Raw genomic sequence first — 24,045 nt, 5'->3', positions numbered from 1 at the left:
CAACATGGTAGCTAAGAATTGCTTTAATCTTGAAACTGGACTAACTCAAAATAACTCGTGAATACGTAGAACTTGCTGCGTTTTTTTAATTCATAAATGTATAAACAATGTCTCCAGGGCGTACATAATGTCGTTGCCCCATAAACACTGCATATAAGAGTCGTTTGTGGTTGTTTGTGGTCTTTTGTTGTGTTTATGCAGACCCCCTATTATTTATTAAGTATAAAGAAAAAATGGCAATAGTTCCTAAAAAATTCTAGTACAGTATGACCCATACTTCCTAAATTCAGAGTGGTGCAGGTAAATTTTGTCTGGTGCAGATAATTTTCAATGTTACCTGCACCAGTGCAGGTAGGCAGAAAAAGTATTTCGAGCCCTGAGTATGTTTTTAAATTGTTGTCCTTTCCTGTCTGTAGCAGCATGAGCCTGACAGGGGAGCCTGAGTCACTAGGAGACATCTGTGTGCACTACTGCCTGGCTAACCTGGGCACCTTCTGTGTGCTGGATGGAGCAGGGGTTCCACTGGCCATCAAAACTGACATCTGCATCCCCAGTGAATATAGCGACAAGTTACTCAACTGGTAAGAATATACTAGTCTATTGATTAGGGATGGATACTGGTACAGAAGATACTGCCAATAATCTGTTCATTTTCTGCTTGGTCCAAAATCTGTGGTGGCTGCTTCACCGCAAACTCAAAATCACTGCAAACGTTTTCCATTGTAGTGACCACAGTATATGGCACTACCGCCACAAACACTCTACCGACTACCGCAAAATGAAATCCTCCAAACTTAAATGCATTTACAGTAATTAGGCTGGACCCTTTATAACAGTCCTGCTCTTTTGTTATCCCAGGTCCAATGAGAGAGGTTATGCGGATGGACCATTTGTCCGGGTCTTCTCAGACCCCCAGCAGACCAGACTGAGACATGTTCACCTGCACGGCAATGAGAAAATTAACAACCAAGTCCTGTCAGCTCTCCGGGAACACCATCTGGTGGAGCTGGATCTGTCCTGCTGCCCCAACATCAATGCAGACTGTCTACAACATCTCCACCAGTCCAAACACACACTGCTGGCTCTCAACATCAGCGGCAACGCGTCCTTTCCATGGCCACATCAAGACATCCGCCTGGACCTGCCCCGACTGCGAGTGTTGAACATCGGGAACCTGCACGGACTTCCGCTGACCAGCCTGGAGAGCCTGGCCAGGAGTCTGTCCAACCTGACCTCGCTGGACGTGTCGGGGTTACACGTGGATGACCTGTCCTTTCTGGAACCTCTAAAGCACCAGCTGTCCTCCCTGGTCCTGTACAACTGCAGTCTGAAGGACCAGGCTTACCAGATGATCATGAGCATGAAGGCACTCAGGTAAGCTCAGGGAAACTACAGCCAAGTCAAGCTCATTTTCAATTGCCTTTGGGTTAATCAGAACAGGACAATATATATGTAGTAGAAGTAGTTGTTGTTATAGGCATCCTTTCATCTTTAGTAGAAATGTATATTAGGGCATTTGACAGCATCTTCTGTGGCTCTGTAGGCCAATCCTCGCATGGCAGTCCCGGCCATAGTTATGGCATATGAAGGCAGAGGGGTTCCCATGTTGCAGAAGTAAAAGTAGCAGTATACAGGATGACTGTTGGGGTCATGTGTAAGTCATGGTCCATTCTACAATGCATTTTCAAACAGACACCTGGACATGTCAGTCCTCCCGGAGAGGAAGACCCCAGGAAAGAGTCACCTGTTATCTAAGCTGGTTGCCAGCCTCCCAGCCCTGACTTCCCTGGACATCTCTGGGACCAGTCTGGGGGATGTGGACAGTGACAGCGGATCAGACGACATGTCTGACACAGACTCAGGGTAAGGTACATTTGAAGATCACAATACAGTCAAACCTGTGTAGCCTTTTCATAGCGACCACCTGGCCAGTACGGTCCCTTTTTGTCGGTCCCTTGGATTTTTCCCATTGACCAAAGAAATAGTCTATAGCAGCCACCTGTCCAACGTGGCCACGGCCACACGATTTCTGGTCCCATAGATACAGAAACACTGCCTATTGCGACCATATGGCGGCAGTATGTCGCCCTACGCCGAGTTTAAAATCGTAGTTTGTGACTGAAGAAAACTTCTTCATGACTGCGGGTTGCTCTGAACAATAGTGTCCTATACAAGTACTAGTAGACTGTTTTAATGTAATTTGTGACTGGAGGTTGTTGGCTGACCATGCCAGGTTTGTTACTTTTATACTGTTTAAGGTTAGTAGCTACATGTACATGTCCTGCCAGACTGTAATCACAGGCTGGCTAACTTCTCTGGCATGCTATCTGTCCATTTGGCCAACTTCTGCAACTATTATGTTGCACTCTTCAAACAAACAAACAAAAAACAGAAACAAAGAGTTGTCAGGTCCTCAAGATTGCTTTTTTTCTAGAGTTCAAGTACGCCGCTCCCAGGATGGTGGGGGGGTTCGCAGTACTATCGCTGGACTGAGAGGACTGAGACAGAAGCTGGATTTCTTGGGTCTAGTTGAGACAGGGGCTGCTGGGGCGGAGCACATTCCTGCACACAGGGTCAGACTTCTCTCATATTGTACACCAAATAGCAATTACTCAAGCAACTGGATATGACTTTGGAAACGGTCAGACGTTTCAGATAACATCCGTTATCTTTCGTCAGTGACACGTAAGAGAATGATCTTGTTTGAAAGCAGGTTTTATATCCTAACTGTGAATTGAAATGCAAAGGAGATAAGGACAATTTTTAGTAGTCCAATGGGAAAGGAAGGTAGACAAGTTAAAATGAAGTTGATACAAATGATAAAGATTATCATACTAGTTATGCATGAAAGAAGTAATTGGCATAATTAATAAATAAATAAGAGGAATGTCTATAGATACCAATTATGCAAATATTAAAGAGCTCATTTGCATAATTAAAATATTCTAATTCCATTGTGGTAAATGATGGAAATGTCATACCTGAAGCATTACAAAGGAAATAAAATGTGAACATCATGTGACATAGATCATGCAAATCAGAGTCTCATGTACATAATTTATGACGAAATGCTAGAAAAAAAGTAATACAATATCACTTCTATGAGTACCTCTATGAGTACTCAAGCGGCCAACAGGTTACAAAGGACTTGCCTGGTAGAGACCTGAGAGAGAACTATTCCCAGAATAGAGAAGTCAGGGCTCAAAATACTTTTTTCTGCATACCTGCACTGGTGCCGGTAACATTGAAAATTACCTGCACCAGACAAATTTTACCTGCACCACTCTGAATTTAGGCAGTATGGATCATACTAAAATTGTTCAGGAACCATTGATATTTTTTTCTTTTATACTTTATAGGTGGTAACAGTCAATGCAGCTAATAACAATCCATATACACCTACACCATAGGACATTCATGTATAAAACCCAGTACATGGACCAATGCAGGTTAGGTGCAGGTAGACACCAAAAATACCTGCACAGCTCCAATTTTACCTGCACTAACCTGCATATGCAGGTGGTATTTCGAGCCCTGGAAGTCCTATAATCAGTAATGCGGAACTTTTAGAGATATCTTCATCACACCTAAGGTTGGGACTCCCCTCCAAGAGTGGATGTAGAAGATGATCAGTTCTGTTCAGTTCATCCTCTTGTTGGAGGTGACACCTGTGTCTCCACTCGTTTCTGTCCAGCATTAATGATCAACTGAGACAATTCATTCCAATAAGGACCTTATTTGCATTATTAATGGGAAACACTTTACAAATGTCCTTCACTCAAAAAGCTTATCATTTGGCAAAGGTATGAGGTCGTGGAACTCTAGTTTTGTTTTATAGTATGATAATATAAAAAGTATGGGGTAATATTGGAACAGTCGACCTTTAGTGAGAAAGAGTTGTGGACTGGACCAATTTGAAATGGTTGTGCTACATACAGTGTCCATCTTTACAAAGTTTATCAGATTATGAAGTACCACACTTAGTCGGAAGGATTGAAATTTGTTAACCCGCCCTACAGGTGGCAGGTCACATGACTGAGCAGCAGGTGCTGACAGCTCTGCAGGTGTACTTGGACCGCAGTCAGATGCTAGCCAAGTGTTTAACTGCACTGTTTGAACTCCTGCAGGCTGTAGACTTGGAGGACCCTCTGCAGTTTGTCCATGTAAGTACTGGATAGTTGTACATGTAGTATGGGCAGTTTCTTTGCTATAGATACCAGGTTTGGATGGTTGACTGGTCTATCACGGCCAAACCAAAGTATCAGATATCCTCTGCCGCGAGCATCTGTAGCATGTATTGTGGCCCTATAACATCCTTGCTTACAGCAATATGAGACAGATTTGCAATGCCCCTGTATGTCTTTTCTGATAGTTACCTTCATCAAGTTATGTTTTTGGTGATGTACCGTATTTTCCCAATTTAAGTATGCACCCCAATTAAAGTACACACCCCTGATCTGGGGCAAGTTCCATACAAATTGGAAAACCTGAATAAAGTATGCAACCCTTCTCGAACTAGACAAATTTGAATTGGTGGTGTTTCTCTCCCTTCCCTGGCTATCTTTACTTAGACCACAGCAAGTAAATCTTATGGATGACATCCTCTGCAGACTGCAAAAATTTGAGATAGGGCAAGAAAAACAAGATGGGTAAAAAAAACCAAGCTGCCATATTTTCAAAGTAGACACAATAAACACTGTAACAAGAGTTGAAATAGCAAAATGTGGCACCACAGCTAACAAGTCACTTATTCTTGTATTAAAGAAGTGTCTAGTATAGTAAACGTGACCCTAGTGTGGTAGACTGGCATCTCTTATCAATTTGGCAACTACAAATGTACAGTCATGGCTTCCATATTGGTGCCACTCTTACAGCTATCCAGCAAGTTTCACTTCTGCAACTATAGTCAAGGCTACCTCTCTAGTGTCACTTCTACATACAAATATTAGCTTACAGCACAATCTATTTACCCATTTTGGTCTATCTGACCATCCATGAAGAAGAAGAAAATTCTTTTTTTTTCTCCTGAAATCAGGCAAAAATTAATGAGTGTGCGGATGTCATCCATAAAATTTACATGCTGTGATCTTAAATCAAAATCGTCCAGGAAAAAGGAATATAGATTATGCTCCACTGAGATACGTGTAGTTATGTTGTGCATGCAGATTTTAACTTTCCGTTTGCATGCCACTGTGTGACTTTTGGAGTCCTCTTCCGATTTTTGTCCTGGCAGTAACCATCAAATTAAGTACGCAACCCGACTTTGGCAAAGTCTTGCGACCACTTTCTGATTTTGAATACTTAAATAGGGAAAATACGGTAACACATTATGTCAGACCTTTGTCAGTTAACAATATTGCCATACAAATGTATTTGTCAACATGTCATACAGCTTGCAGCCTCACAGCTGAATTGGTGTAAGAACATTACATTCGGTGTTACATAAAGCAGTTAGAATTAATAAAACATTAAGATAACAAGTGTAGTTTGAATACAAGTTAATAAATATGTGATTGCCATACATTTGCCATGGGGAATCATGGATACCTGTTTATACTGTTTACACTAGCTTGTTACCATGGTGATGAGAAGGCATCCCAAAGATCCAAATATCCAGGTGGCAGGCAGCGCTGCTCTCTATCACCTGACTAAAGGCTGGGGCAAAACTTCGGACTTCATCAAGTTACGCAGGTCAGTCTGCTCATGCTTCTGCTATTCTAAAAGAAGTAGAATTTTTGTTCAAGACTTGTTCCACTGTTCTTGTCTATACTAAAAAAAATGTATGTTTTATACGTAGTTGAAACATAAAACATGTAACTATGTACCGGAAGAGTTCACATGTACATGGGCAATGCATTAACACAACCCTTATGTTCCAGGGTTACTATCCAAGCTCTCACCTCTGGAATGGAACACCATCCTAAAGAATTAACGGTGAGTTCAATAAAAAGATTTGAAGTCATATGGACACATTTTGACAAAGAATCCTTTTTGCAGAAAATTTAAAGTTGCCATTGATAGCAAGTTGCATCAGACAGCTGAAAAACGGTGAATGTAATGAATTTAACAAAATCACGTCGTGAAACAGATCTTCAATCTAAAAGTCTGATAGCTCATGTTTCATTCTTTATGTGGAGCCTGATTGATTTTCATCCTTGCCAAGTTGGTGCACACAGAGGTAAGATTCTTGCACATGCAACACTTGCACTCACCGTCTTTGTCCCCCAAACTGCATGTAGGTGATGGGCTGCACTGCCCCAGTTTTAAACATGACTTGCACCAAACAACATATGGTCCCCCGGTACAACTGGGCAACAGAATATGTCCAACCCTGTGCAGTATACATGTACATGATTGTACATTGTTCATGTAAGGGGGAGTCCTGTTTGACTCAAATGTGTGCTTATATTACAGTTGTCCATCTTCAGTGTGGACTGGTCTTTTGTTGTTTTTGTCATGTGTTTGAGAAACTACCTTGGGTAGCTGTGTGCTGGAAAAATGTTCAGAAAGAACTGCAGACATAAGAAAAGGTACAAATGTATACAGACCGGAAACTCGGCAGGCACATTACTGCCAACTACCAGAAATTGAAATCATATGACAAAATTAAACAAATTGAACAAAAGACTGGACAGGTTGTGTGTGGCTCTGTGCTAAAATAAAGACTGGCCCTTTTTTGTATGTATAGTACATGATGATGTAATTTCTAAGTTCTTTGTCATTCATTGTTTATTTCCAGATGCAGCGTAATGGCTGTCTCACACTTTGCAACTTCAGGATTCCGGAGGATCTGGTGAGTTTCTTTTTGTTTACTTACAGCTGATGATGTTGAGAAGAATTTGTTTCTTCAGTGTTTCTTTATTCCTCTTCATTAAGAGATGAAACTTTGTCAGGTGATATTCCTGCCCTACCTGCCACCTGTGCACACACCTGTGCACACACCTGTGCTGGACATGGCCATGAGCCATCATCTGTAGATATCTGTTAGTACATTTAATACAATACATGTAGTTGCAGGCACAAGCAGGGGATGGTCTTTCAGCACTAAGGAAAGGGATAGTATAGAATACTACAGGATGGGGATGGTTCTTCAGCACTAAGGGAATGGATAGTATAGAATACTACAGGATGGGATGGTCTTCCAGCACTAAGGAAAGGGATAGTACAGAATACTACAGGATGGGATGGTCTTTCAGCACTAAGGGAAGGGATAGTATAGAATTCTACAGGATGGGATGGTCTTTCAGCACTAAGGAAAGGGATAGTATAGAATTCTACAGGATGGGATGGTCTTTCAGCACTAAGGAAAGGGATAGTATAGAATTCTACAGGATGTGATGGTCTTCAGCACTAAGGAAAGGGATAGTACAGAATACTACAGGATGGGATGGTCTTTCAGCACTAAGGGAAGGGATAGTATAGAATTCTACAGGATGGGATGGTCTTTCAGCACTAAGGAAAGGGATAGTATAGAATACTACAAGATGGGGATGGCTCTTCAGCACTAAGGAAAAGGATAGTATAGAATGCTACAGGATGGGAATGGTCTTTCAGCACTAAGGAGGGGATGGTCTTTCAGCACTAAGGAAAGGGATAGTATAGCATACTACAAGATGGGGATGGTTCTTAAGCATTAAGGAAAGGGATAGTATAGAATACTACAGGATGGGGATGGTTCTTGAGCACTAAGGGAAGGGATAATATAGAATACTACAGGATGGGGATGGTCTTTCGGCACTAAGGAAAGGGATAGTTTACTACAAGATGGGGATGGTCTTTCAGCACTAAGGAAAGGGATAGTATAGCATACTACAAGATGGGGATGGTTCTTAAGCATTAAGGAAAGGGATAGTATAGAATACTACAGGATGGGGATGGTTCTTGAGCACTAAGGGAAGGGATAATATAGAATACTACAGGATGGGGATGGTCTTTCGGCACTAAGGAAAGGGATAGTTTACTACAAGATGGGGATGGTCTTTCAGCACTAAGGAAAGGGATAGTATAGCATACTACAAGATGGGATGGTCTTTCAGCACTAAGGAAAGGGATAGTATAGAATTCTACAGGATGGGATGGTCTTTCAGCACTAAGGAGGGGATGGTCTTTCAGCACTAAGGAAAGGGATAGTATAGAATTCTACAGGATGGGATGGTCGAGCACTAAGGAGGGGATGGTTCTTCAGCACTAAGGAAAGGGATAGTATAGAATACTACAGGATGGGATTGTCTTTCAGCACTAAGGAAAGGGATAGTATAGAATTCTACAGGATGGGATGGTCTTTCAGCACTAAGGAGGGGATGGTCTTTCAGCACTAAGGAAAGGGATAGTATAGAATACTACAAGATGGGGATGGCTCTTCAGCACTAAGGAAAAGGATAGTATAGAATACTACAGGATGGAGATGGTCTTTTGGCATTAAGGAAAGGATGGTCTAAAAGACTACAGGATGGGATGGTCTGTCAGCAGTAAGGGAAGGGATAGTATAGAATACTACAGGATGGGGATATTTTTTAGGGATGTCTCTATGCCTTTCCTAACCCTGCATTAACTACTATGCATCACACATCTGAATATAATGCTTAGGTGCAGAAAGCATCCCAAATGCCCTGCACTGGGCACATTTTATTTGGCCCGCACCATTCAGTTTCCTTACATTATACAGTCATGTAGTCCATCAAAATCAAAAGAGTTAGGGGAGCGCACAGGTATGAAAGTGGCATGCACAGAGACATGTGCTTGTGTCTCGCTCTCTTGTTTATGATATACATGTACTTGTAGTACAGTCAAACCTGTATTAGCGGCCACCTTTGCATACCGGCCACCTGGCCATAGTGGCCACTTTTTGTCGGTCCCTTGGATTCGTAATGATTAAGAAATAGGCTTAGCGGCCACCTGTCCAACGCAGCCAGGGCCACACGATTTCTGGTCCCGCAGACACAGAAACACTGCCGATTACGGCCACGGTTGACGGCTGATCTACGGTCCGGCACGCTTTCGGCCATACAGCAGCCGTATCGTCACCCTACGCCGGATTTAAAACCTTTTTATTTTCAAAACAAAACTGCCTTACCGCCGACAAACGAGGTCATATAAGGTCAACTGACGACACCACTATTACGGAGGTAAATTGTGGCAAAGTTGCGTTCTAATACACTATCGCTGAGATTAATTATGTGGGCGAAGCCACACATTTAGTTTTTCCTCAGATATTTGCATATTCCACCCGGAAATCAGAAAGAATGGAAGCTGTAAACATGTACTCCACGTTTCAAGCTTTTTGATTGGCTTAAAGTCTCACTTTCTCGGTTTTACGTCAGAGGTAAACCTATCAACGCACAGAACACAATCGGCATCGAGTTTAATATTAAATAATAATAGTCAGAACTCAGAAAGAATGGTAGCTGTAAACATATACTCCGCGTTTCCAGCTTTTTGATTGGAATAAAGTCGCGGAATGTGCACGCAGAGGTGAACCAATCAACGCACAGAACACAAAATGACATTCGGCATGCAGTTTGATAATACTATAGCAGCTGAGAACGACCAAACAGGCGCTCAAGGAAGAAGTTGCCCGCCATGGAATGAACGAGATTGATAAATTTTCACACAAAAACATTATCTTCAGAAAATTGGACCTTGGAAACTTGCAAATTCAACGGTGAACGGAAGTGTTCAAGCTACGCAATACCTTTCTATACCTGTTAAAACGTGCTCCTGTAACATGTTGTACCACTGGCTCAGTGGTATTATTCACGCGTGGTAAACCAACGCTCCGGGATCGAATCGGCGGAAAAATGATACTTTTAATTTTTTTTTTGCTGCATTTTCGCGAAAATGTTGCCTTTCTTGATGCTTCTTTTCTTGCAATTTTTGCTGCATTTTCGCAAAGTGTAACAATCATTGCAGTACATGTACAGTACATGAAAGCTCCTTGATTATGTGAATAAAGATCAATTGTTATTAAAACCATGTGTAACTTTTTGCTTGTGGTCAATTAATCAGCATTTTCTCTATAGCGGCCACCTCTCTATAGTTTCCAATTTTGACCAGTCCCTTGAGTGGCCACTATAGACAGGTTTGACTGTACATGCTCTACAACGTTAATCATATTCAGGTCCAGACCCGGACCTGCACCTTAATTTTCTGTTTTGCTACCTACCTTTTTCTCCCCCATTATCCACCTGTCAAGAGGAAGTTCTATGATGAAAGCTAATCTCCTTTATTGTTAGTTTGAACCTTTGTTTTTATTCATGAAAGCTCAAATGGGCCTGCAGGCATTTCCACATTGTATTGGAACAAGTTTCCCTGTTTTCCTGATCCTTAACCTTTTCAAGTCAAAGGTTACTTCCTTATACATCTCAAGACAGCACAGTAACCCCAAACATCGGAGTTTTCTGGTGAACCTGAAGTAAAGGAAAATAAAAAAATACTAGATAAAAAAGATTTCTCTTGCATGAGCAAGTGACCCCTCTTGTATGGTTTATGGAGATACCCTTTAGCTCAGATTGAGCTTAAGTGAATTTATGTCTGATTGACATGATGTTTGCCTGACTTAGGAGTTTGAGTACCAGAGAGTGGCGAAAGTGTTACTGAGAATCTTCAGCAATTTCCGAAATGAAGAATTCATTCAGCGCATCGCAGTGTACCTGTGTAACATCATCGTGTGTCAGCTGAGTGGGGAGCAGAAGGAGCTGGTGGGCAGGATCGGTGTGGTGGAGGTCAGCACCGGTCATTTCTGTACTTCAGCATGTAGAATAGGGACAAGTATTATCAGGACCAGCTAGGCAAAGTCTAGTGACAGTGTGTTGTTCTCCCTTCAGGAGGGATGATATTTACTGTTGGGTACACTGTAGTCATGGAAATGAAACCTACACGGAACAATGCTATAAAATGATAGTAATTACTAACTTATGATCAAGGGGGGAGTGTATCATAAAAGGTTCTCTGTATTAGTCTTCTACTACATTTGTGCGTGTCATTCAGATTGTAGAACAGTTAATTCTGTTTATGGCATGTACATAGAAAAAGAGTGTTATTATCATCACTCCACCACTGGATCCATCCACGTGCTGCAATGTTGGCCTCTTGCAGGTCGCATCACAGTGTTAGGACACAGAACAGCTGAAATAGCTTTAAATGGGGATCAGTATATTTAATTTATCAATATCCACTTTTTGCTGTCATAAAATAATACATGATTGTGCATTCATTTGTTAAGTCAAGATTTGTTGAATTAATGTTTTACACGTCATGTAACATCCATTGGCATAATACCGGTCGGTTTACTGCAATTTCTCAAGCAATGCTAATTTGGCAAATGATCAACGCATCATTTTCTCCAGTTACATGTTGCTGTTACAGCTTACCTTTGCCACTTCTTCTGTGTAAATTATTTTGTCTCTCTGGTCCTGCTAAAAACATAATATCGTAATTGGAACACACCGCGGAATTGCACGGAGAACGGGCGCGTGGTTGGAAGGGGGTGCACTATACCGGTCGAACGAAACACGGCACAATTAACTGCCGCTATGTACCTTTATACATCCTCTGTTGTTCCTTTCTTTCCTGTTAGTAGTTGCACAAAACAAAAATCTGCATGAGCATACAAAAAGTCATGAGAAAATTGGCGTATACTGACAAGAATTTTCATTTAATTTTGGTCCGTCACAACCGCTATGACGTAAAAGTTTACTGCTGGCCGTAGCATTAAAAATGGCGGGAAAATGGCGGCATACGTTCAATTTGACCCATTCAGCCGTAGATCCGGGTGATAATGCAACGGTTCCTCACACTTTTACACGGATTGTAGGTCACCAAAAGAAATTCAAGATTGCTGTTGAATCATGCTCGTCTTGTGCCGTGAGCACATGTGATTATTATCTACAAATCTGGCGATGAACGTGACAGTGTGTTTGTCCCACGAGGAGCTCGCCTGCCCCGAAAATGACCTGAAAACTTTTGGCCTTGTTGTCTTCGAATGCATTGTTATCGATGCTTTGTAAATTATGTATTGGACACCTAGATGTCTGAACTGTGCATACCTCAGAAATAACTATTGTTGCATGTGTAGATCTCTTTAAGTTCCACTATTTTTAATCGACCGGTATAAGGCTTATGACCGGTATTATGCCAATGCATGTTAGTAATTTGTTCAATCAAAATTTTCTTTCCACAGACCATGCTGAAATTGATCCATGAAAGACTGAACTCTAAGACAGTGAGTGGTAGTTTTCCTTTTATGTGTATGCACACGTCTCAGGGCTTTAAATACCACATGCATATGCAAGTTTGTGCATGTGGAATTGGTGTGGTGCAAGTAATCTCAGACCAAACTTGTACCAGTGTAACTCCACTGTTAGTGTTACCTGACATTAGAAAAAAGCTTACACACATCAAGAATACAGTTACTTCAGAAGCCAGGTAATTGCACAAAGGATAACTGCACACTTCTGAAAATAGCACAAAAAAAAAAAAAGATATCCAAACATGTGCCAGGGGTCGAAATACTTTTTTTTTGCTACATGCAAAATTGCAAGTTGGCAAAAATTTAACATGCAATTTGAAAAATTTACATGCAAACTACAACTACCGTAGTCTATACTGCAATGTTCTAGCCAGCATCCATCATTCTGTACTTTGGTAGAATTTTGGATGAGAATTTTGCTCATTCTGTCACTTTTGACGGACAGAAATCGGCGCATGAAAATATAGACAGAACTTCAAATTTTGGCAAGATATCCACATAATCAACATGTAAGTTTGCAGCAAAGCCAAATTTGATTATTTATAACACCTACTGACGACCAATGACAATCCCCGTTATTAATTAGCCAAACAAAGGCACCGTGGCTTCAGTATTTTTACTATAGGCCAGCTATTTTCAACATGCAAGATTGCAAGTTCAGAATATTTTTACGTGCAAATCTCAAAAATTACATGCAAATTGCAAGTTAAGTATGTGTATTTCGAGCCCTGTGTGATCTTCACGTATTCCCTTTACTCACATACGACATTTTTAAATTTTCAGAAGAGGAGATACAGGTTTCATAGTTTACTGCTTTAGAAGAAGAACTTTGGGTTGTGCAAGTAATTTTCTTCTGGTGCAAGTAACTTTTGGCTCAACTTGTTTACCCAAAAGTGTATTTCGAGCCCTGCATTGTCACCTTTTTAATGTAACATGCCATTACTGATAAAGGAAATGCACATGTCCAACCAGAAAAAATGCCACCATCAGGGTGAACCTCCTTCCTGTTGGTAATAATGCCCCAGTGACTGTTATTTCTGTGTTTCAGTGTAATGAAGTGATGGAGATAGCCTGGAGTACTCTGTGGAATATAACTGGTAGGTGCTGTAATGTACATTTTATGTCACTCACGTTTTTGCTTCCAATCTAAAACAATTTAAGTGAAAATTTAAATGAACATTTTACAAGGTGAATGGAAACGGGTTGGCTGGCAGTTATAATGAAGTTTGTGCACACACAGTTTGTTTACTCAAAAAGTAATCCTAAAATATCATAGTATCGAAATGTGTACCAGTACCGACCGGTGCCTGTTCCCATGATCGAAGTCACGTCCTCTCCCACCAGTGCACAATGAGAAGGGTCCTCAGGGGAATTCAAGAATCAAGAACTTGTTCACTACAATGTTCAACCTACGTTAAGGATTTAACTTAAATATGACCAAGCAAACTTAATTCAAGCATAATCATTTATTCCCTGAGAAATTATGATGCCCCTTTAAGTAATTGTAATCATCTCTTTGATGTGCCCATTGGCGATGATGGTCATACTAGTCACAACTGTATTCTGTCCTAGGACATAAGAGTTTTCTTTTACACAGCCAGTTTTTTCTCACCTGCTGACATTTTGATGTCTGTCAGACATCTTCCTCAGACTCTAGCTTCTAACTGGAGTTCTGCTTCTTGCCGCTATATGTAGCCGATGTAGGTGGCGCTTTTGCAAAATCCACCCCAGTGATTGAACCGAGACGAATGGGGTACAGTCTCAGCCAGGTTTGGGATAGTGTTATGGCGGAAAAAGGGCCACCAACATGGGCTACAAATAGCGGCGAGAAGCAGAACTCCAGTTAGAAACTCTGAGATGTAAGCAGGTGAGAAAAACTGGTTGATGTGTGTGTAAAAGAAAACTCTTATGCCCTATGATCTACCAACGTGATGAAATTATTTTTGGATGTATTGTGTCCTGTTTACAGATGAGACTCCTCAGAACTGTCAGATGTTCATAGATGGGTCAGGCATGGACCTCTTCCTGAGCTGCTTAGAGGTCAGTTCAATCATCAATTAATAGTATCATCTCTGCATCTTTTGTCCTGTACATACTGTAAAGGTAGATACATGTACATTATAACTGAACAAAGGAACAATGGATTTATATGGTATTCAGTAGGCAGGTAGCTTAAATATGTAAACAAGGGGATTATACAAATTAGGACTTAATATTTTCCATAATTACTGAGGAAATTCTACAATCCCAGGATTTTCCATAACAGGACTTTGATGTATGTAATTTTTGGCATTTAGAACATCAAGAGATACAAATTGATATTTATTGATATGCAAATATGGGGTGGTCCTATTTTACATAATTTATGCACATTAAGTGGTATATCATACTGGAATATCGTAGTTTCCACAAAGACAATCGGCTCCAGCTGTTTTTAATGTTTTTTAGACATTTTTATTAAGCTTTAGATTATACCAATTAATACCAAACTCCAATAGAGATTATATGGGACCTATACAAAGTTACTTAGCAGACCACAGAATGTATCTTGGACTCAACATGCTAGTCTTAAAACAATTTATGGAAGTCTCCAACGGCCATCTCAGAAGCTCACCCACCGACGCGTAAAATTTGTTGTCCAGTCAACCAGGAAATAGTTTCGTCCTTTCTCCAGTGGAAACCGGGTGGCCGGGTACATTGCAGAACTTTGACTTTTATGGACACTTTAACTAGAGAATCTGGTATTGATTTTGAGAACTTAGAAAAAGCAATGTTAGATAGGGCTTTATGGAGTGAAGTATGTACCTAGCTTGATCCCTCAGGTGGATAATGTAAGTGTGTAATATTGGGCTTTCTACTTTGTCACAATTTCTTCTTGTCCATCAGCCAATTGAAACTGTAATGCTGTAGTGCAAAAGTACTGTGGCATCTCAATAATTTTCTACCCTAACAGCAAAATAATAACAATCAGACCGCCATATTGACAATGGTCATAATGTCCTCCTTTCTTCATTTTCATCAAAGAACATTGAAAGGATGGATCACAAATTCTATACACTCATTTTGCGACTACAAGTAATGGGGAATTTTGAAATCTCTGTTTGACAGAACTTCATCACACATTTTGTTGTTGTTGAACACAGAATACAATGAACATGGAACTGCATTTTACATGGTCCCATTCAGAATTTAATAACAATTTAGTAATTGCATAATAATATTTCACCACTGCCAGCTTTTAACTTTTTTTCAACTGTCAGGGTTAATAGTTGCTCTGTAGTGACATATCTTGACACCTGTTATACTTTCATTTCAGACTTTCCCAGACAAGCAGGAACTACACAGAAATATGTTGGGACTGATGGTTTGTACTTGTTCACTATCTTATGTCAGTAAGGTATGGTATGGAATGAAATATTGTATTACCTGTGTACGAAAGAACTTGTAACTACTGTACGTTAGATATGGTAGAAGACGAAACACATTTTATCTCAAACTGCCCCTTCTATGATCAAGAGAGAAAAGAGCTCTTAAAAGAAGCCACCAAATTTTATCCTAATATCTCCACGTTTACAGAAAAAAAGAAAACTACTCTCCTTTTAACGTCGCAAAACCCACACATTAAAGAAAAAGTGGGATCTTTTGTCTTCCACTGTCTCAGAAAAAGAAGTCAAACCCAATAAGTTGCATCTTTAACCAATCTAAGTTAGACTAGAGTAGTCGCTTACTATACTGTTTACCATTATTTTTGTCACTTGCAATTAGCCCTCGGGTAAGAATTTGCAATAAAACTTATTATGTGTTTGTAATGTTTCTGCTTCTTCTTCTTTCTTTCTTTTTTTCTTTCTTCTTCTCCTGTTGTAGTCTTTAAAGGGAAACATCTCTGTCATTCCTGGACTGAATGACTTTGAATGACTGAAATTTGGCACAAGGTTAGATTGGACCAATACCCCCAGATTTTTTTTTTCTTATAAATTCCTTTGACTTGATTTAATGATGTCTGTTATAAGAGATTTCGTTTAAATCTTGTACAGTAATTTGTGTGATTGCACATTTGAATTATGCCGAATAAGTCTCATAAATTTGTTTCTGACACAATACTTAGTCTTCTGAAACGGATGATGAAATTTTAGTGTTTGAATGGTGAACTGTAATAGTTCAAGAATTACAGCACCAAAAAATTTTCAATTTGTTTCCCTGCTTCCCTGTCAGCTGAAGGGATTTGGGATGATTTGCAGACCTACATGTACATGTAAAATGTTCATTATTGAAGAGTCCATTCTCACAGGGGATGCTTTTTATTCAAATTCAATTTTGGAACAGTCCATTTTTGCATAAGGAGGAGGGTGGAGTGAAATATGCTGACTTTGCTCATAAGCAAGTACCAGCCTTATTAAACTTACTACTGTTGTGTAGGGATAAGCATATTAAGAAGAATTGCCCTGTACATGTACAAACACTTGTGATGGGTGGAAAATATATAACGGGAGGGGTCCAAAGTCCGGTAGGATTTTAAAATCATTTTTGCGGAAATATGCATAAGTGTCTGCACATAATAAGTGCAACTTGTTATGGACTAAACCTTGTTGTAAATAACTGAAAAGTCAGAGTATGTGTCCAAGTTGGTAAGCCCCAACAGATAACGATTGAAAAAAGTACACAAGTTTGACGCCTTCCGTGCATGCTGACGAGCGAACATATCGAGAACATGGCCCGGGAAACTATTAAATAATTCATCGTCAAATACGAAATGTGAAAAGATACCACCACAGATGAGAATGCTATCTATAAAACTTCCTAAATAAGCACAGCTATGCCGTGTCTTTGCTTTTATAGTTGGATAATCGGAGCTGAATTATGCCGCATGTTCACAGCCCTGTCAACCCTGCCATCTTTGTCAATCACCTATGAAGGAAGCCAAGCGATGCTCAACACGATGGAGTTAGTCAACCCGTCAGTAGAGTACCAATCATTCAAGAAAATCGATCCCTACCGACTAAAGAAATCCTGTAGTCATTTCTGCTGTTAAAAACGAGGTTGAAGCAGGAAATACAGAAGCCGAAAGTGAAAAAGTGTAATCGCAGGCAGACGTAAACAAAGTGCCGCCATTTTTCTTTTTGGCGACAGGTTGGTTTCACCGTGAGAGGTAATCCTTGTAAGTAAACGTATTTAAATATGCATCTTAATTCAAAATATTGCATATATTTGTGACAAAAAATAGTATTGCAGAAGCTTAGTGTTATTTTGCATGCATAGGATGCTTAAAGATATGCAGAGATGGATTGGTTGTTAACTTATCGGAGTTTGGACCCCCTTTTTTGTGTTAGAACGTTCCACTGAAACGCAAGTCCAAACCTGCCAAAACTTTCGCGCGCTGTCAAAGTAAAGTTCGGAATGCTGCCGTTAAAGGAAACATATGTCTGCACAGCTTAAATCACAGTTATATGGTTGTTAACAAGATCTTAAATTGTTTTTGATGGGTTGTCAGTAAAACGTACGATGACAAAAGCCATGCGCATTCACTTAGAACAGTTACCGGACATTGGATCCCCCCCGTTAGTACTGCCAGAAAATTGGAGTAGGTGATATGGATATCTGGTACAGTCTTTTATGTCATACCTGTGACGCAAAAACGTTTGATACGGGTGTTCCGGACTGGGTCATAACTTCCGTATCAGACCAGTTCGAAAGGCGTATCACACAGGCTCCATTCGAATAAATCAAACTGTTTCGAGCGGGCCGAGTGCAGCGCCATCTAATGTTCGATACCTGATTCAGACGTTGGAACTTTTTGTTCGAGGGCACAAAATTTGTTCAACTTCTGGCAAAGGCCGTCGGGCGATCCGACCCGCAGTCGGGCTGATACCTCGGGTGATGCGGAATACACCGTGTTGTATTCTATATATACGCAATGATGCTTGATACATTTTAGTCAACATTGATTGTTTTTTATTCTATTTGCGAAGTTGATTACATTACTGAGAATGTATTGATTGATTTTATGTTTTAGGGTAATGTTGCTGAAGTCAAGTTCCTTAGGCCTCGTTTGATGCAGGAAAGATATGTCACAGTCTTCAAGTAAGTATTATGACCATATCACAGGACCTTTGCCAACAGGGCATAGTTTACACAATTTGGCTCATGGTACTTCAAAATGGTTTGCTTGGACAAAGTTGGAGGTTTTTAATCTGGAAGAGTCCATTGATGCACGGGGCACACTTTTTTAAATTCAATTTTTTACTGGATTCATTACACAAATTCCCTTGTTTTGAGCAAAAGTGTTTGGGGACTGGTCCATTTTACTATTTTACATGGGGTACGCTGTAAGAGTCCAATTTCTTGCAGGTCTTTTTTTTTGTCTTTTAATTCTTTTTCAAACTAGGGAGATTATGCAAAAGTCCTTTTTTCAGATGAAGTGCTTTTGGACTGCCCCACTTTACAAAAGGGTGTTATTGGGAGAGTCTATTCTTTCATGGGGGGGGGATTTTTTAAACACTCGGTTGGTGATTCAAAATTCAATTTTTTTGCCCAGAAGTGTTTTTGGAATTCTAAGTGGATGTGCCTCATGAATAGTCCATTCTCGCACGGGGGTTCACTTTTGGAACAGTCCATTTTTGTATGGATTGGGAGATGGTTGAAATGTAGTGTATGCTGTATTTGCTCACAAATTTGCCAGTCTAGTTTATTTTGTCTCGATGACGAAGGATAGATATGACAAACTGGATACTGCAATGGGCCAAAAATGAACTGTGTATGATTTTGGAAACGGTCAGACATTTTACATGTAGCACTGACAGAAGATAGTGTCACTGACAAAAGACAGTGGATGCTGCATTATGTAAAAAGGTAAAAATGCTCTTTTAATTTGTTTCTGTTTGCCTCAGTTCACTGCTGGAGAGTGAGAGTGATGGCATTGAGGTGTCGTACAACTCCTGTGGTGTGCTGTCCCACATGATGTCAGATGGAGCAGACTGCTGGACCGTCTCTCAGCCATGTCGGCAGCAGGTGCTGGAGAGGATGGTCCAGGCAATAGAGAGATGGGACATCGCAACCAAGAGAAATATTAACTACAGGTTGGTGATACTGTAAATGCAGAAATGTTTTATGTTCGCGGTTTTTGCGGTAGTCACTTCACTGCGAACTTAAAACCGCCGCGAACATTTATCCATGGCAGTAAGAGACTACAGTGCATGGTGCTACCGCAAATTTAAAGCCACCGTGAAAACTCCTTTTTCCCACTTCTGCGAAATTTAATCCCCACAAACTTCAATGCATTGACAGTATAAGAAAACTCTACACAATGTAAACTGGAAGGGGAAAAGTTTTAGTGTTAAAAGCTGGAGTTTCACTAGTTTGACCAGCATTCAAAAGCAACTGTTAAAGCTACAAAATGTGCCTGTTTAGTCGTATTCTTTGTCATGGAATGCTCTTGATATGATGTCTAAGGTAATATGAATGAATGAATGAATAATAATAATAATAAGTTCCATGTATTTATATTCCTTTGTCAGAATACATTGGTTTTCAAGAGACCCAATCGACAAACAGATTTCTATATGTTTAGATCAGACAGCTCTCACAATGTAAAAAAAAATACATAGTTACAAAGTACATGTAAAGGATTGCTTAAAATTTTGTCATAAGAAAAGATACGCCCTACCTAATTGTATTGAGATTAGAGATACAACATGTACATGTATGCGTTTGTTAAGCCTGCATTGTTTATAGTGACTAGAATCCTAAGATATTTGTAAGTTGTATTCATTTTCTATTTTGCAGTTTGTAGTTGACATTGACAAGTTCTTGTTCGTCGAATTGTTGACAGTTTCACGTAAATCACAGAAAATGGTCCCAAGTCATTCAGGCTCTGTACTTAATGCGGGTTCTTTTGTTCAGGTCATTTGAACCCATCCTGAAACTGTTGTCAGACCATGACACACCACAGGTTCAACACTGGGCTGTCTGGGCCCTAACCAACCTCACCAGAGTCTACCGTAAGTACATGTAAATGCACACTGTCAGTCATTTATCAGTCATTTATGGGAGCAAAATGAACTGGCAGCAGGCTCACATTTTACTCTCACCAGCATGCATCCTTCAAGCTATGTAAGCGTCCATCAGCTTGTTGTAACCTACAATATGTATATATCATCTGTTTTGTGTAAGACAGAGCTTGGGCAAAAACTGACTTATTTTAGATTTTTAAGTTTTTAGATTGCCTATCATTACAGGTGGATGTGGATCACATAGATCATTAAATCCTTACTGCAAATAAACAATTGACAGTACAGTAGAAGTCATTTAATTGCACACCCAATTTGCCGGCATATTTCGTGCAATTGTCCGGTTTGTGCAATAATGCGAAGTTACAAAGCTGGACCGTATATACTGTATACGTTACAGCGTACTGTGCACTGTGACACGTCAATGATTACAGCCCAGAGCAGTGCACTGTCTAATGTTGGGACAGGTTTGACAGCCAACACTTTGTAAAGTACACTGTACTGTACAACTATGTATCCAGAGGGTAGATACGGTTAGATCAACACTGACAGTTGATGATCACGAAAGTACCGCAGTGCCAAAAGCAACTGCTATGTCCGTCAGTAGGACCCGAGTCACTGAGTGGTTTCCGACTGGCTGCCAAGAACTTCAAACCAACCACTACAATTATTCTCTCACTACGAATATCCTCTCCTGAACGCAACGTTAACGTTTCTCAGCGACCTTAAATGCAATTACTGTAATAGTAATTAGACAATGGACGGATAGAGAACATTTATTGAGTATGTCACGGCAAGTTGTCTCCCAAATCGTAATGCAGGCTTTGATGGCCTTTAGCGGATGGGCCCCGGACCCGCCCACGACATTCCACAATAGTTCAAAGTTGTCGGTATTGCGCCTTTACACAGGCTGTTATCAGCCTAGTCGTACCACGTATGCTGATTTTTAGCATGCATTTTCAGTCAGGTTGTCTTTTGACAACTGTTACAATGAAAAGTGATTTTGACTGATAAATGTGATTGTACAGTCACATTCTATCCATGTAAGTTAAAAACGCAAGAGGCATGTAGAAGTGACTACTTGCACATCATCATGCAACAATATACTGTGAAGTCCTTTGTGTCCTTCTAGCTGACAAGTATGTCCAGCTGCTGCGGGATGAGGGAGGTATTACCCTGCTGGAGGCAATATTGAACAATCCCCAGCCCTACCCTCCGGTCAAACAGCTGGTCAACATGGTCCTGGCAACATGCCACCAGTATGAACAACAAGAACTAGAAAACAATGGGAGGGCTGAGAACAACTAACCAGGACTACATGTACATGACAGGCCATGCATGTCTATACAGTCAAACCTGTATTACCGGCCACCTGGCCATAGTGGCCACTTTTTGTCGGTCCTTTGGATTTTTCTCATTGACCTAAGCATTAAGAAATAGTCTATAGCGGCCACCTGCCCAACGCGGCCACAGCCACACAATTTTCAGTCCCATAGATACAGACACACTGCTGACTACGTCCATGGCAGCCAGCCAGCCTACGGTCATGGCATGCATTCAGCCACACAACGGCAGTATCGTCACCCTCTGCAGGGTTTAGTACCGTTTAATATTTTGTATTGTCAAGAAAAATGTCCTTGTCCGGTCAACCAGTAGTTTGCGAAGTTTTTGAGGTCGCAAACGGGCGATATCAATCAGTAGCGGAAGGTAAGGCGTGACTTGTGGTCAATTGATCAGCATTTTCTCTTTATAGTGACCGTTTCTGTTGGCCAGTCCCTTAAATGGCCGCATTAAACAGGTTTGACTGTATATGATATACATGTACATTGTGTAGATTGTATAGGCAGGGATTGTCATCCCTTGGCTGGTCTATGTCTATCACTACTCACGATCACTAGTGGTACATGTGTATACAGTGCTCAACAAGATACAGATGTAAGTAATACTGTATACAACTTTATGGTACCCAGGGTCAAGGTTATAAATTCCTGAATGATGTAGACTTATTAAACATTATAGATTTTAATGTAGTATGGTCAAAATACATATTGGTGCCACCTTTCTGGCAATGGTAGGTTCTCATGTGTGTTCTGTCTGTTGTGTTGCAAGTTTTATTGGGTTGCAACTGAAGTATTTAATTCTGCAAAACTGACAAAATGCCAAGAGATCCTGAACTCCAGAAGGGAAACTATACATATACCTGATAACATTACAGAATTGTTGGGACTGGTTTTGCTGTGAACACCATGAAATTCACCATTGATTTGATCAGATGTTTGCAAAATAAGACCTTGAAGTTTTTGTATTTGGGTCAACAGGTGAAGTATTTGATAGGTCATGCAATGTTTTGAATTTAAAAGACATGATGTACTGTATGTACATTAAATTTGTATTTGTATATCAAACCAGCATTACCAGCACAGCACCTCGCAAACTTGGGAGCAAATTTGGCCAAGCAGAATGGAGGTGTTGTACAAACTCATGGCACACTGTGCTCATTCTTACAACAAGGCAACATTGGACTACACATGTACATTTACAAATGTATGTGCTACATTTGTACTTGATTCATTTGACTACAGTACGATGATTGCTGTCAGATAGCAAAAAATGCACAGTTGCCGCCTCATACTGCACCATGCAGTTGATTTTATGTTGTTGTTAAGCTTGCTGAGCCTAAACGTTTTTGCAGATCATGATTCATTGTGAGGACTGTGAGTGTGTTTTACAGACTGAATAGAAACCACACTGTATATACAGAAGAGCCCAATGGCATGTTATCTATTTGATCAACTTAATGTTATTATCAATTCAAGAAATATCATGAACACACATTATTGATAGTAATGTCATAAAGCCAATCAACACAGCTTATGTACAATTACATAACGTGAACATCTAGCGCATCCTCAGAAGTCACTAGACTGATATGAATAAAATCTATTTGCTGCAGCCATGCTATATGCTGCTTGGTATCTGCTTATGTGTCACCTATCATAATGTAACGTTACATGTGTTACATTTATTGAAGTCAAGTTATTGAAAACAATGAAATTATACAATTTCCTCATGATTATGCAAATTAAACCCTCATTTGCATAACGTATATCATTATGAACATCTTTGCCTAAGCTATCTGCATGTCTAAAATGATGGCAAAAATCCGTCATTCCTTCCTTCAGTTATCATCTTTATTTAGAATGTCTTGACAAAAATACCCCTGCAGCTCCAAAATTAAATGGCGATTGAAACTTGCCCCACTTTGTCATGACACTAAACGCCATCTACCACCCAAATGCCAAGACCAGATCATGTCTGGAACAAGAGAGATGAAAAAAACTGATATGATAGAATATTCTCATTAATTATGCAAATGTACTCCTATTTTGCATAGTTAATATTTAAGGGTTAATGACCCGCCCCGAGGTGTATATGGTGTCATAACGCCTGGTCCTTTGCTATAACCACCGAATAAAACCACCGAGTGAGCGAAGGTTTTATATATAACTAGAGTTCGGGGACCTCATAACTCCATGAAATATTTATTGCTTTTTTGTGGATGGTATGTATGTTTATAGTCGGTTGCATTTGAGAGTAATGGTTATAAATGTTATGGGAAAGTAGTGGTGTATTTATGACACAGAGGATGTCCATCTGATTAGTAATTATTAACATGTGACACTTAATTGTGTAATGTGCGTTTAAGAGTTCGACGGCATATGGTAGCGTGGTGTTCCATAAGCTTGATGTTTGGCATTAAACTGTCTAAGTTGTCAGCATTATGAGGTTCGACTA

At 40.2% G+C, this 24,045-nt stretch overlaps 1 protein-coding gene across 3 annotated transcripts in view; it reads left to right on the top strand.

The window, feature by feature from the left end:
• LOC118421291 (protein zer-1 homolog) overlaps positions 1-24,045 on the top strand; it is a 75,022-nt gene that overhangs the window by 5,504 nt on the left and 45,473 nt on the right. The window contains exons 2-18 of one of the 3 annotated variants that reach the window (XM_035828523.1): positions 420-581; positions 859-1,374; positions 1,693-1,863; positions 2,435-2,573; positions 4,020-4,163; positions 5,570-5,691; positions 5,880-5,934; positions 6,740-6,793; positions 10,560-10,721; positions 12,179-12,220; positions 13,296-13,344; positions 14,217-14,287; positions 15,564-15,611; positions 18,258-18,325; positions 19,132-19,320; positions 20,144-20,241; positions 21,383-23,211. In XM_035828523.1, the coding sequence (XP_035684416.1) occupies positions 421-581; positions 859-1,374; positions 1,693-1,863; positions 2,435-2,573; positions 4,020-4,163; positions 5,570-5,691; positions 5,880-5,934; positions 6,740-6,793; positions 10,560-10,721; positions 12,179-12,220; positions 13,296-13,344; positions 14,217-14,287; positions 15,564-15,611; positions 18,258-18,325; positions 19,132-19,320; positions 20,144-20,241; positions 21,383-21,558 (2,265 nt within the window). In that variant the 5' untranslated portion in view covers position 420 and the 3' untranslated portion in view covers positions 21,559-23,211. Of the gene's footprint in view, positions 1-416; positions 582-858; positions 1,375-1,692; positions 1,864-2,434; positions 2,574-4,019; positions 4,164-5,569; positions 5,692-5,879; positions 5,935-6,739; positions 6,794-10,559; positions 10,722-12,178; positions 12,221-13,295; positions 13,345-14,216; positions 14,288-15,563; positions 15,612-18,257; positions 18,326-19,131; positions 19,321-20,143; positions 20,242-21,382; positions 23,212-24,045 lie in introns of those variants that run through there. The other 2 variants (XM_035828522.1, XM_035828524.1) reach the window with 2 other exon arrangements.

This window comes from Branchiostoma floridae, chromosome 8 (assembly GCF_000003815.2).
Source record: "Branchiostoma floridae strain S238N-H82 chromosome 8, Bfl_VNyyK, whole genome shotgun sequence".
NCBI lineage: Eukaryota > Metazoa > Chordata > Leptocardii > Amphioxiformes > Branchiostomatidae > Branchiostoma > Branchiostoma floridae.
Note: the sequence above shows the minus strand (reverse complement) of the source record. Positions and strands in the feature narration are given on the sequence as shown.